This window comes from Cervus canadensis, chromosome 3, assembly GCF_019320065.1.
Source record: "Cervus canadensis isolate Bull #8, Minnesota chromosome 3, ASM1932006v1, whole genome shotgun sequence".
NCBI lineage: Eukaryota > Metazoa > Chordata > Mammalia > Artiodactyla > Cervidae > Cervus > Cervus canadensis.
The window spans coordinates 73,191,935-73,205,040 of NC_057388.1; the positions used below are offsets into that span (position 1 = coordinate 73,191,935).

The 13,106-nt window shown below is 44.5% G+C and overlaps 1 protein-coding gene across 8 annotated transcripts in view; it reads left to right on the plus strand.

Annotated features, from left to right (window-relative positions):
• Positions 1-10,881, plus strand: part of LOC122438540 (cytochrome c oxidase assembly factor 1 homolog) — a 90,387-nt gene extending 79,506 nt beyond the window's left edge. For 4 of the 8 annotated variants that reach the window (XM_043463502.1, XM_043463501.1, XM_043463503.1 and 1 more), the window contains 5 exons: positions 4,095-4,146; positions 5,722-5,821; positions 7,847-7,995; positions 9,653-9,729; positions 10,513-10,881. In XM_043463502.1, the coding sequence (XP_043319437.1) occupies positions 5,737-5,821; positions 7,847-7,995; positions 9,653-9,729; positions 10,513-10,609 (408 nt within the window). In that variant the 5' untranslated portion in view covers positions 4,095-4,146; positions 5,722-5,736 and the 3' untranslated portion in view covers positions 10,610-10,881. The remainder of the gene's footprint in view (positions 1-4,094; positions 4,147-5,721; positions 5,822-7,846; positions 7,996-9,652; positions 9,730-10,512) is intronic. The other 4 variants (XM_043463505.1, XM_043463507.1, XM_043463508.1 and 1 more) reach the window with 1 other exon arrangement.
• The last annotated feature ends 2,225 nt before the right edge of the window (positions 10,882-13,106 follow it).

The window sequence follows — 13,106 nt, forward strand, 5'->3', positions numbered from 1 at the left end:
AGGTGGTCTCCCTCTTGCTGCCTCTTCACACAGTTTTCTTTGCGCACCCGCATCCCTGGTATCTCTTCCTCTTCTTATGAGGACATTAGTCGTAATGGGCTAGAACTCCACCTTCCTGGTCTCATTTTAACATGATCACCCTTTTTTTTTCTTTCTCATTTTTATTGCGGTATAATTGACAAATAAAATTGTCAGCTATTTAAAATAAACAACTGTGATGATCTAATATATATAATGTAAACACTGTGAATGGATACCCTCTAACAAATCCATCACTTAGCTTTCAATTATTTTTGGTGAGAATATTTATTGTCTTTTAATTTAAAAAATCTTTTAATCACATTTATTTGCATGCTGCTGTATTTTTGGTTTTTGTTTTTAGCCTCTTTTGTCTGCCTTATCTCAAATATGCTACATTTCATTCTTTTAAAGTTTAGTTTTCTTTTTTGCTAGTCCTACTTCTTTTATTTTTTGTCTATTTTTGGTCTTTTTTGGTCTAGTCCTTCCTTGTTCCTTCACTTTAATTTTATTTCTTACTGCCTTAATTTTTTCATGTCTATTTTCTTAAGTCAGATTTCCTCCCCTCCTCTGGCCTCTCTTCCCCTCATGGTTTGATTTTCTAAAGGCTGGAAGGATGTGTAGTCCTCTGAGAGTGGCAATATTGTGGGCAGTGTCATTCAGCAGATGGAAAGACCTGCCTCTCCTCCGTCCAGTATTTTCTGAGTCAGTGTTCTCTGTCTTGACCCCTGAAATGATGACTTGGGGGTATAGTGACACGTGAACTTTAGAGTGACTTTTGGACAGCACATACCACCTGTGTGAGAATCTGACTGTTCTGAAATGTATGATCTGTAACGTGTGTTTGGTCACTCGGTGGAAAGACTGTGGCCTGCAGGGTCAGACAGACGGACGTTATGGCTCTTCTGTGGAAGAGCTACGTGACCCTGAGCTGTCCTCGGGGTTCTGATGTGCAGAGGTTGATATTGCACCGTGGGATGGCTTCCCTCCTTCCGGTGCAGGTTTCTCCTGTGGCTCAAACCCTCAGGGGTTCTTCTGTCCACCCCTCTGGTGAGGCTTCTGCAGGCCTCCTTCATCTGCAGGGGCTTGAGGGGAGCAGCCAGGAGGTAGTCTCCAACCCTATGCCGGCTCTTGCAGCTGTCTAACAGATCGCCTTTCGATTATTCTAGAAAGGGGGTCAGCACTTTGAAACGACTGGGGCCCAAGTCACCCTTTGTGTGTCAGAGCAGAGCTGTTAGGACTGCTTTCCGGAGACATCTTGCCTGTACTTTGTTACATCTTCCCGTGGCTAACCATCCCTTAGTTTTCAAAATGAGTTGCAACCCTTTCCTCTTGGTTAATTGTAAAGCAAAAAAAAAAAAAAAGTTCTTCTTGGCTATGTAGTAGGCTAATTGAGGGCTTCCTGGTGGCTTGGTGACAAAGAGTTCACCTGCCAATGCAGGAGATGTGGGTTTGATCCCTGTATCAAGAAGATCCCCTAGAGAAGGAAATGGCAACCCACTCCAGTATTCTTGCCTAGAGAATTCCCATGGACAGAGGAGCCTGACGGGCTACAGTCCTGCGGTTGCAAAGAGTCAGACATAACTTAGTGACTAACCAATAACAAGTAATTGAATTTGAGTTTCTCGGGAGATTTTCACTTCGTTAAAAAATCTTCACTTCTTATCAAACACTTAGATATAAAATGTCACCTTCCTGGAGGTAGCCTAAAGTCTGTCTCTAGTTTTACAGAACCTTTTTGAATTTTTTTGTGAGATTAGGGGCTGCTGAATACTTTATTCAAAAGTTAGCTGATGGGGCAGGGAAACTGAAGCTGGGTAAAAAGGAGCAGAGACTGAGCCCCCCTTTCTCCCATCCCAATCCCTTCTCCTCGCTTGGACACACTCAGTGGCTCCCTGGAGACCAGGTGGATCATGACTGCCTTAGTGCTCCACAGAGTCAGAGTAGCCCAGTAGAGCTCCCGACTAAGTCCTCACTATTTGGGTCACTTGTGAGATTCTATTTATGCTTTTTTTTCTTGAACTGCGATTGTGGTTTTGATTATGATATTTTATAAAAAAGATCCAGGGGTGCTGTTTGTAACACCACCCACTTGAGAGATTGCCTTTCTGAACACACGTGGGAGAGATAGAATGTATGGTATTAGGAGGGTGGTGTTCCTCCATGGATGCTCTGGACCTTGTAGCTACTTAGGCTCCCTTTTCTGCTGAGCAGATAGGAAGCTCAGTGTCAAGACTGTGGCCACCTTGAGGGAACGGCCAGTACATGACAGTGTGTAGTTTGGGGTACTAACTTTACCCCAGCCTTTTCTTCTTAAAATTGTTTTCCATTTGTCTTCATTTCCTTATCCATCTGTTTACTTCTCTTCTGACATGTAATATCCTTGTTAGCCCCATCATTCTTTTTAGAAGAAGTTGGTGTATCAATTAGCAAATACATAAGAACTGTCCTAAATATTTTAAGAAAACTTTTTAATATTTAAGAAGTCCTTTTGATGGATTCTTACCACTCTGGTCTGAGCTGTAGGCTGGGCTGTTGCAGAAGTCACTGGCTGCTCGTGCCCTATCCCATCCATCTCCTTCCTGCAGCCCTCTCCTGCAGAGTTGACCCAGCCGCGCAGGGTAGATGCCTCTCTGAGCAAATGCCTCTGTTTCTAGACCCTCTAGACCTTTCCCATGGTTCACTTCTGCAGCTCTGGTTCTGCCACTCTGCCCCCCTCCCCCCCCCCCACCCCGCTTGTCATTTCTGTGAATCTGAAGCCCTCCTCCCACCCCTTCATCTCTGTCTGCTCTGAGTCAGTTTCCTCTGTGAAAGCAGGGTGGACCACTTCCTGGGTGCTGCTGCTGCCCCTGCCGCATGTGTTGGGTCACACTGACTGGGCTGCTCACCCACAGGGGCCTTGGTGCAGATCAGAACAAGGTACTGCACAGGACTTCCTACTACTGGAAACCCGTCTGATGAGTGAATGAGCCAGGCTGTTTACCCTGTGAGGGGCGCCCTGAGTGTGTGGGGGTGGGGGGTGCCTGCCTGCGCAGTTGTAACTGGTGGGAACTGTCCATGTCCCCAGCACCGTCAGTCTGGCCAGGGCAGGCCCTCAACACCTGTTTGCTAAGCTAAAGGAAGAACAAAGGTGTGAATTCACACCGTGCTCTTGTCTGAAAAATAGCAGGGAAAGCACACTTGACAAGGCTTTTGCACTGAATATTATGAATATATTATAATGCTGAGATGTATTTCCCCCCCTCCCCCACATCTCAGTATTTCTGAAATGACAGATACCTTAGTCAGTGGACTGTGGTAGGGGAGGACACAGCCCCTGGAGCTGGACTACTTGGGCCTGAATCCCAGGGCTTCTTACACACTTATTAGTGAGATTCTGGGCATTTTACTTAACCTTGTTGTGCCTCGGTTTTAACAATAGTTTGTTCCCCTACTTCCTGGGGTTGTAGTGAGAGTGCAATGGATTAATATATGTGCAGTGCTTAGAATATCACCAGGCACATAATAAATAGTAAGAGATATGAGTAGTAGCTGTTAGCAGTACCATTAAAGGCTACATAGAGACTTACTATGTTGCTGTTTCCTTTTAACCCTGAAAAGCTGTTTTCATCCATGGAGCCCAGCTCACATGGATGGATAGCATCCTGTGTCAGCAGCTGCGGACGGGCCCCATTCTGTGTGCTGAGGTGGAACACCCTCTCTTGCCTGCACCAGTTTTCTGGTTTGCTGCAAGAGAACATGCACAGGACACTGACAGGAAACCAGCAGGCTTTGTTTTTTCTTCTTAATATAGCAAAAGAGAAAGGGGGGAAAACCAGATAAGGCTCATTTTAGAACTTAACTTCTCCAAAGCTTAGATTGGTAATAAATCTTAGCTGTGTAAAACTATCAACCAAAGAAAATTATATTTGAGAAAGTGATTATTTATCCATTAATTCATTCACTGCACTGCAACAAGCAGCTTGTTGGATTTTAGTTCCCTGACCAGGGATTGAGAGCCTGGAGTCCTACCCTGTGGACCACCGGGGAATTCCCTGAAAAAGTTCTTCTAATGTAAAGTTTTTGTCTGATTGCAGGGCAACCTTCCTTAGATGGTTTTCAAGGAAACTGGGCTACGAAGTGGCAAAGGTAATGACTCTTCTGGGGCCTAGCTCCCCATCTGATGCCTCCTGGTGTCCTCAAGTTAGACAGTGGATGGATGTCTTTCCTCAAAGAGTCGTGGGTTCCCCTGGTCCTCACTGTTCACTTGTGGCTGGCTGCAAGACCATGTCAGGGATGCGGTGGCTCTTCTCTGAATTGCTTAGGACTTTTCCTCCTATCTCATGCTCGCTTGAGAAACAACAGCCGTGTAGGAAGCTGTGCATGACTCCTGCTCACCACCACACCCTGTTGAGCTCTCCTTCACGTTAAGCAAGATCTGACTAATGCATTCTTTGGAGATGCTCTGCCTGTTTTCATCATGAGACTAAATGGTTTTTTCCCAGATCACACTACTGTAATTGAGTTTACCCTCCACTTTGAGAAATATCCTTACCTACCAGAGAGCACAGCAGAGACTCCTACGGCATTGGAGTACACTGATTTGGAGTTTTGGTACCCTTTCCTTGGTTGAACAAAACAGTATATGAGTAAACAATTTAGTGAAGTCACTCAGTCGTGTCTGACTCTTTGCGACCCCATAGACTGTAGTCTACCAGGCTCCTCTCTCCATGGGATTTTCCAGGCAATAATACTGGAGTGGGTTGCCATTTCCTTCTCCAAGGGATCTTCCCAACCCAGGGATCGAACCTGGGTGTCCTGCATTGTAGACAGACGCTTTACCGTCTGAGCCACCAGGGAAGAATCCAAACAATATAGGGATGATCAGAAACTTCATCTTTTTTAATTTGATTTATCTAAACCCTGAGTTTGATATTTCTGTGTAGAACTGGTCAACTTTAGCCCTGTCAGAGGGTGTGTTTAATGATCCGTTCCCAGAAAGAGTATCTACATGAGGAACTTTCTCTAACAGGCCTTCCTCTGAACCTTCAGGATTCATTTACCTTCAGGTTGCAGAAATGATAGGCAGGCAGCTGTTCTTACTCTCCATCCCCTAGAAGGTGGAGGAGCAGACGGTGGGAATGTGTTCATCTTGACTCAGGTTGGTTAGCAGAGACTCTCGCTGATCTGAGTCCAGTGCAATGGGTTTGGTGCACTGAACTTGCTGAGCTGGCTCCTCTCCATGTCTTCATTCAGCCTGAAAGTCATGGCCAGTTTCCTTATCCAGGGGGTGGGGCATTTCTCAGAATATGAAAAGAAAGCAGCCAGTGACTGCTCTGGCCCGCTTGTAGGCTTACAAGACCAGCTATTGCCACAAAGGGAGAAGCTTCCTGTTTACCAGCCGGCGTGAGACAAAGTGGTGGTGCTTCCTGGCTGTGTGGGACTTGGCACGTGGGCCACATTCTGTCCATCAGGACGGCAGGGCTGAATGCCTGCTCTGTGCTCAGCCCTTGCCCCTGTGGCCCCGGTCCTGGATGCAGGCCACCCTCCGGAGGGCACTTTTGCTTGGGCTCCAGAACTGGCCCTGGGCTTCTGAAAGGCAAGGCGGCCTTGCCTCCTTGCTGGCTTCCTCCTTAGCTTTCCCTTCCCCATGGGGCCCAATCCAGGCAGAGCCCTTGGCACGAACCTGAATCTCACCATAAATTCACCTCTTTTGTTCCTAAGTCTCTAGGAAGCAGGATGCCAATGCCTCTGGGGAAGCAGGTCTTTCTCGCCGGAGTGGCAGCTAGTGGGAGCTGCGCCATTCTGTACTACCTGGTCCAGAGTAAGTATCCGATGAAGTGCCCACGGCAAGGCCGCCTCCTAGTTCTCTTGGCCCCTTCCTCCATTAAAGGAAATACTTCAGATGCTTTCAGCAGATTAAAGAAAGAAGGAAAGGGCTATTTTGAGCAGCCAGTACACCATTCCATTGGCTATAGCTTCCTTCTCATCCTATAATCCCAGTTTTCCCAGGAGCCACAAGAACAAATAAAAGGAACAGGACTCATTTGCATAAGAAGCCTTGAAAAAGCAAGATGGGCTTTCACCCCTGTGCACATGCAGGGGATCCATCAAGACTTCTGAGATTATGTAAAGAACAAAGGAAAGGGGGCTACCAGATGGTTCCCAGGTGTGGAAAACTGGCTTTCTCCAGTGTCCTTAGCCTGTTCACCCTGCCATTCTCTGCTGTTCATTTAGTGGAGGACGGGACACCTTGAGCTGGGGACTGGGGCAGAAGCAGAAGTTAAAAGCAGAGTCCAGGCTGGCAAAATCCTGACAGATGTGGCTTTCAGCCCCACTGCACCTAAATTTGAGTTTGTAAAGATTCTTGTGAGCAAACAAGACATTGAAGGGCATTTCAGTGCTACTGGTTGCGAAGCAGCAGTAGCTTTTTTTCTCGACTGACTTTCTTTGAAGACTTTTTATGCCTGCCCAGCTTGGCTCCTCACCCTGTTACTTCCTGCCCTGACATGAGCATCACTCACAGCCAGGCAGATAGCTTCAGCCCCCTCCACCCTTTCTTCCCCACCTTCCTTCAGGGCTGACCCAGAGGTCTCTGGGTCTAGAGGTGGCCAGAGATGAGCATTCCCAGGGATAATTCATACTGGAATAGCTCAGCACCATTGCCTCTCTGCCAGAGCAATGGAGGCAGAACATGACAGGAATGAATCCATTTTCAGGTTGAGGGCCTTGGCAGCCTTTCCTTCTGAGGGAGCTGGGGTCAGCTAATAGTGATAGTACAGTGGGCTCTGCCACCAACTGCCTGGGTTGAATCCCAACTCCCAACTCTGGCCTAGCTGTGTGACCTTATGGGGGAGTCTGTCTTCTTCCTGGGCCTGAGTTATCTATGTGATGAGGGGTAATATTCAGGGCCTATGTGTGAGGTTGTTGTAAAAATTAAATCAATCTCACAACTTGTGGGATACAGAGAAATTGCTCAGGGAAGATGGTCTGGATGCTACCTCTACTCCTCCGCTTATCATGGCTGGAACCTTGCTTGCGCCTGCAGCCCTCTCCTGGGAGGCCATCCTGGAAGGGCATTCTCCTTGACCCCTCCAGGCTCAAGCCGCCTTTCCCGTCCGTTACAGTGATCTGGCCCACGTCTTTCTTGTTGCCACACTGACAGCCATACTTGAGAAGCTTAGCTTCCTTTGGTCTCTCCCTGGGGAGGCTTGTCGTACCTCATGCTTTCAGAGAAGTGCTTCCTGGAGTTCCCAGCAGCCTTTGGGCCAAGGATACCTGAGGCTGAGAGCAGTTTATCTACATGAAATGTTGGCATAAATCTGTAAACTTGACAAGTTAGCCTTTTCATGTCCTATTACTTGGCCTAAGGGTTTTGTTTTTGGTGGTGCGGTCTCTCTATATTTTGCTGGTTTATCAGGACCTTCCTCTTAGTGGAAGGAGGAATGTTCAGAAATCAAGTTAGATTCTAGCCCTAACTCTGCTTCAGATTTTCCTTGTCACTGAGCAAGTCATGAAATCACAGGACATAGAAATAGAAAGAAAGTTAGAGAAGGTCTGATCAGACACCTTACGTGGAGAGGCAGTGAATGAGGTGAGGAAATAAGCAATGAAGAAATTGACACAGAAAGATCAAATACCTTGCTCAAGGTCACCTGCCACACCCCTACAGATGCTGATTTCCTGTTTTGGAGTCTCTAAAATGGATAGATTAGGTAGACCTTAATAATAATTCCACCTATTGATTTCATGTTTGTTTCTGTTTTCCATGTTGTACGTGAATTGTGTCATCTAACTTTCTACAAGTTCAATAAAGGAAATAAATGTAACCCCTCTCTTTTACACTTAGAAACTTTTTCCAGAGCTTCCTATTACCAGCTGGCTCTGGAGCAGCTGCACAGCCACCCTGAGGCACTGGAAGCTCTGGGCACTCCCCTCAACGTTCACTACCTGCAGCTCACTGACAAGTACAACTTCGTGGACATCGCCGATGCAAAGGTGACCTGCTCCCCCGCAAGCTGTGGGCTGGGTGCCCGCTGGGCTGAGGAGGGGCTGCTGTAATCTGGAAAGGGTCTTGGAGCAAGCTGGAGAGAAAGGTGTGAGATGGGAAAATCCACTATGTAAAACTGCCACTGGGTGTCACTTAGCACCTTTTTTAAAAAAAAAAAGCATTGTGGATTAATTAACTTTCACATAAGTTTTCTTCCTTTCCGGGGAATTGATGTGGCAAGGAAAAGCCTGTTTGTGCTCAGGTCACCATCTTGAACTGAAGGTTGTCGAGAAATGATCAGTGGTGGTATGCCAGTATTTCAATTCTGAACTTGAAATATACCTACAGCTAATTGGTGCTCATTCAAATCTAAAAACTCTTTAAACTCTAGTTTTAAATGTAAAAGCTTCCATGCAATGCCAGTCCATTTTTTCAGCTATATCTCACTTTTATAGTTCAACTGATAAAACTCAACTGAACATAAAAAGCATTTTTTCCCCTTCTGTTTAATATGTTAGAGGAATGATTCTAAGTTGTGTGGGGAATACAGAAAAGACTTTGAGGGAGTTTATAGTTTATGGCTCTGGTTCCCTCTGCCAGCATGTTCTCAGCAGAGGTGTGGCTGGGAGAATGGGCTGAGTGAGGCAATGAAAGGGCTGTGACGTCATCTTGTGAGGTGTGCATTTGATTCTGCGACAAGCAAAAGGCCTGGAGTATTTGGAGGATAAGAGTGAGCTGATCTGACCTAGTTTATTTTTGTTCTTGTTGTTTTATTAACAGAAACAGTTTTATTGGAATTCTTCCCCTAACTACAAAAGCAATTTGTGCTCAAGTATTCTAAAAGTGGTCAGTGGTTTAAAACACTTTGGACGTCTAGTTGATTTTATGTTAGGTTAGTCCAGTTTGTTGGCATATAACTGTTCATAGTCTTCTCCTGTGATTCTGTGTCTGTACTAAGAGTTGTGGCTCGTCCTCTTTCATATCTTATTCGGGTCCACTCCTATTTTCTTGAGTCTGGCTAGAGGTTTGTTGATTTTATCTTTTCCCAGCTCTAGATTATATTTATCTTTTCTATTGTTTTAAATCTATTAATTTCCTCTGATTTTTATTATTTCCTTTCACTGACTTTGGGCTTTGTTCTAACTCCTTTATGGTCCAGATCAGAGTATGGACCAATTTGCTCCTAATAGTTACCCTTGTTAAACAAACAGTGGACTTGTTTTTATTTTTCTATTATGAAAAGTTTCAAGTATATGGAAACAATGAAAGAATTTATGCTGTGGAACCCATATAGCTGCTACCTGGATTCTGTAATTCTGGATTCTCAGTGTGCTTTATTCCATACCTATTTGCCTACCTCTATTTGTTCATGAACCTATCTTATTATTTTCAAATATCCACACACTTAACCTTTAAATTCATAAGCTGTATATCATTAACTAGAGTTTATAGTTGCTTTTTTTTTTGACATAAAATTTACCTTCTGTGATCTATGTCTCCTATCTGATGAATTTTAACAAATGCATCCCCCTAGGCAACTCAAGCCCCTACCTAGATACTATAGACTGTTCCTATCACCTCAGAGTGGCCTCATGCTCTTCTCACGTTATAGCTATCTCTGAGAGAACAGCGTTGTATCCACTTATGTCTCTTTATACCCCCCAGCTGAAGATCCCTGTTTCTGGACCAAAGTCAGAGGGCCATCTCTATGTCAGCTCATCCAGAGATGCCCCCTTTAAGAGGTATGATGGGAAAGTGGGTGGGGAGCAGGAGGAGAACCTTCTTCTGGAAATAATCTTGATTTCCCTTTTCAACTGCAGTTGTATCCAAGAATTAGTTTCACAGCCAGGACGACATGCGTGCCAGTGCTTTTGCCCTTAGCTCAGTCCGGATATCTTATCCAATGCGAACTACTGAATCGTCCTCTCCTCATGCTACTGAATTTGAGGAGCTTTACAGTTGGTGTGGTCTAGGTCTGCCGTGCTGTGTCACAGCTTCCAACACTGCTGCCTCTGTCGTTACAAGTGAATAAAAGACTGGGTTCCTCTTCCAGAGTTATTCATCACATTCTTTATGTAAGCTCTCCCTCCACCCCCATTAATTGGCTTTTCTTGTCTGGTTGCCAGGAGCTAAGTCACTCACTTCCCCCACGGGAAGCCTCTCTCTGAGATGTTTGCTCTTTAGCCAGGATGCGTTTTAATTCCTGGGGACAAAAGGAGCAGGCAGTCCCTGCCTGGCCTCGCTGACCCCTGAGCCTGGGATTACAGGAGGAGCTGAAGGTCGAGGGGAATTAGGAAACCAGGAATGAGGTGCTCCTTCTCTGATGCCAGCCATTCATTGTGAAACTTGCCTTGATGGCGATTTAAATAAAGATAGCCTGGAATGGAATAAAAGGTTAAAACATTGCTAACATAATATAGTTTTAAAAATTTAAGACATTCCAAACAACTGCTTATTTCCTTTTAAACCATGTCTTTTGCCTTAGTGTTTTGTTGATGAGAGACTATACTTTTCCTTTTTCTCAGGTGGAACCTTCAGGAGGTCTTCTTAGAGCTCAAGGACGGTCAGCAGATTCCCCTGTTCAAGCCCAGCAGGGACAACGACGAGGTGAAAAAGGAGTGAAAATGATCAGCTCCCTCTGCTCCTGGCCTCGCTGGTCACCACGCGCCCCTCAGGGCTGCAGGTGCGGCCATATGGTGATCTCTGTATCATTCTAATTTATCCACAGTGAACCCTACCGAAGTTTTTAGTTTAATCAGAAACTTCCTAAAATTTATAATAATTTGAAAGTTCTCTGTATAGAAGAAAAGTATAGAATAAAAGGAATCAGTATTAATAATGTTGATTTCTCATCTCTCACCAACCCACCCCGCCAAAAAGAGAGTTTTCAATGAGGTTTTCTAGCACTGACAAGGTTTTTAATTGTTAACATCAGAATGCCAAGGGAGACAGACAAGCACTTCTGTCTGGTTACTCTACCCTAAATTTATGTTAAGTAGCTTCTTGGTCACTCTCAAGTACTTAGAATTTTTTTTCTTCATTGTTTTGTTTTCTTGTTTTAGTCACCAACTGTCTGCCTAATTGAAGATTCACAAAATAACTGCTTTAATCCAAACATTTCAAAAGCTTAAAACAACCACATTTTAGAGAATCTTACCTGTAGGTTTTATTAGTCTTGCAGGGGTACAAGATCTTCTGAGCACCAGAGCCTGCAAAACCCAGAAATCTGCCACTTTTGCTTTGGAAAGGCCAATTTAACCCCCTCAGTGTTATTAAGCTTAATGCAGTTATAGTCAAGGATGTTCATCAGCTCTTTTCCTGCACTCTTAATATTCATTGAAGGGAAACTTCAAAAAGGTTATGCTTAAATATGCTGGTAGAGTATGAGGCCTTTCATCGTTGTTCTGTAGTTTGTTATTCCTGTTCTACAGTTTGTTTCTTTAAAAAATACTCTTTGAATAGAATATTAAGTGGAGAAGTCTTTCCCTGAGCGCAGTTTTTCCAGTGTGTTTGTTGATAAATATTACAATCTGTGGAGTCTTTTTTACGCTGCTCTATTCTTTTAACAATTATGTGCTGTTCTGTTAACAGCTTTTACTTCCTTTCAGTGTTTGCTGGATTTTTTTCTTGCTGTGGCCAAACCATAGAAAACCCAAGTGGATCATCTGTTCTGAAGGAAAAGCAAGTAACAGTTTTTGTTAAAATTTGGATTAAGAGGCTTTCCTCTAGTATTATGTAGTGAAAAGGCCCTTCATTTCTATTTGAAAGTCACCATCTTGGGTACTTTTTTTCCAGTTAAGCATATTCAGTGTATTTACTTCTTAATGCCTTCATGGCTGATTCTGAACAGGCCAGAATACAGTCACTGTAGTAGGCATTGTCCATTCTTTTCTTGAATTGGTGCTGTATATGTGCAGCCCACTACTTCTTGTGTATCCAGCAATCATTGTGCCTCAGCCATGGTCTCCCAGGAATGACCTTGAAGAAATCTTGGATAATATACATCATCATCAGAGGCAAAGGTGACTTTTTACCATCTGAGCAAATGCTCCAAGCCACCACTGGAGAAAGGACTTCACTAGCATTGTAAGAATAATAGACTTATGAAAACAGCAGACAAGCAATCACAGCCCACAGATGGCAGGAGGACTCCCAGTCCTGCATTTACTAAATAAGATGCTGCCTGGTCTCCACTCACAGCAGTTTAAATGATACTGGACTAGCAGAGTTCCAAGCAGTGGTGCGAAAATAATGTAGTAGGAGAGAGAGACCAGTTAGGAGGAATCCAAGAGGCCAGTTGGCCTCACCAAGAGGCCAGTCCAGTCTCTGTGGACTGGAGACTCTATGAGGTCTAAGATTTCAGATATGATGGAGACTGCCTTATAAACAGAAAGAACATGAAAAAAGGTCTCAGCAGAGAAAGTGTGAGCTATGCTCCAGAAAGATGATCTGCCCTTTGGCCAATTAGCTGAAGATACAGTAAAAACAAGCTCTGGACAGGTAAGGTGGCCAGTGTTAGCACTTTACATGCAGCTTATAGCCATCAGATTTTGAAGTATGTGATTCTACTGTTAAGAGACTGTGCCAAATTATACTGATAAGACCCGTATGACTCTCAGAAGTCAATTTATCCCATTTTTCTAGATTTGGCTTCCCCCTACCTCTCTTCCTTCTAACCATTCACCAATCCAGGGATTTAATAATACCTGCTGAGACAAGGTTCTATCACTTCCAGTTTTGGTAAAGTTGTATTCAGCAAAGATGAAACTAAATTACATCCACATGAAGAAGCTACCAGCACTTGGCAAATAGTGGCCTCTCTCTCCTTCCTAGTGGAAAGGCCAGAGAAATGCTCTCTCAACAGCCCCTTTAGGGCTTTCTGAAGGCAAGCAACCTTAGGCTATGGACTCTGGTGTTTTCAGCTTGTCCATATTAAAGACATGAATAGATATGAATAAATACCTATCGGTTACCAGTCTTACAGGTGAGGCAGTGTTCCTACTGCTTGTTTGGAGGCTTGGCCAAAGGAGCCCTGATGATGGCGGCAGGGTATCAAGGAGGTGGTGAGAGGGTGAGGGAAAACCTCCAGGCTCCACCCACAGGGAGACTCTCGACTCTT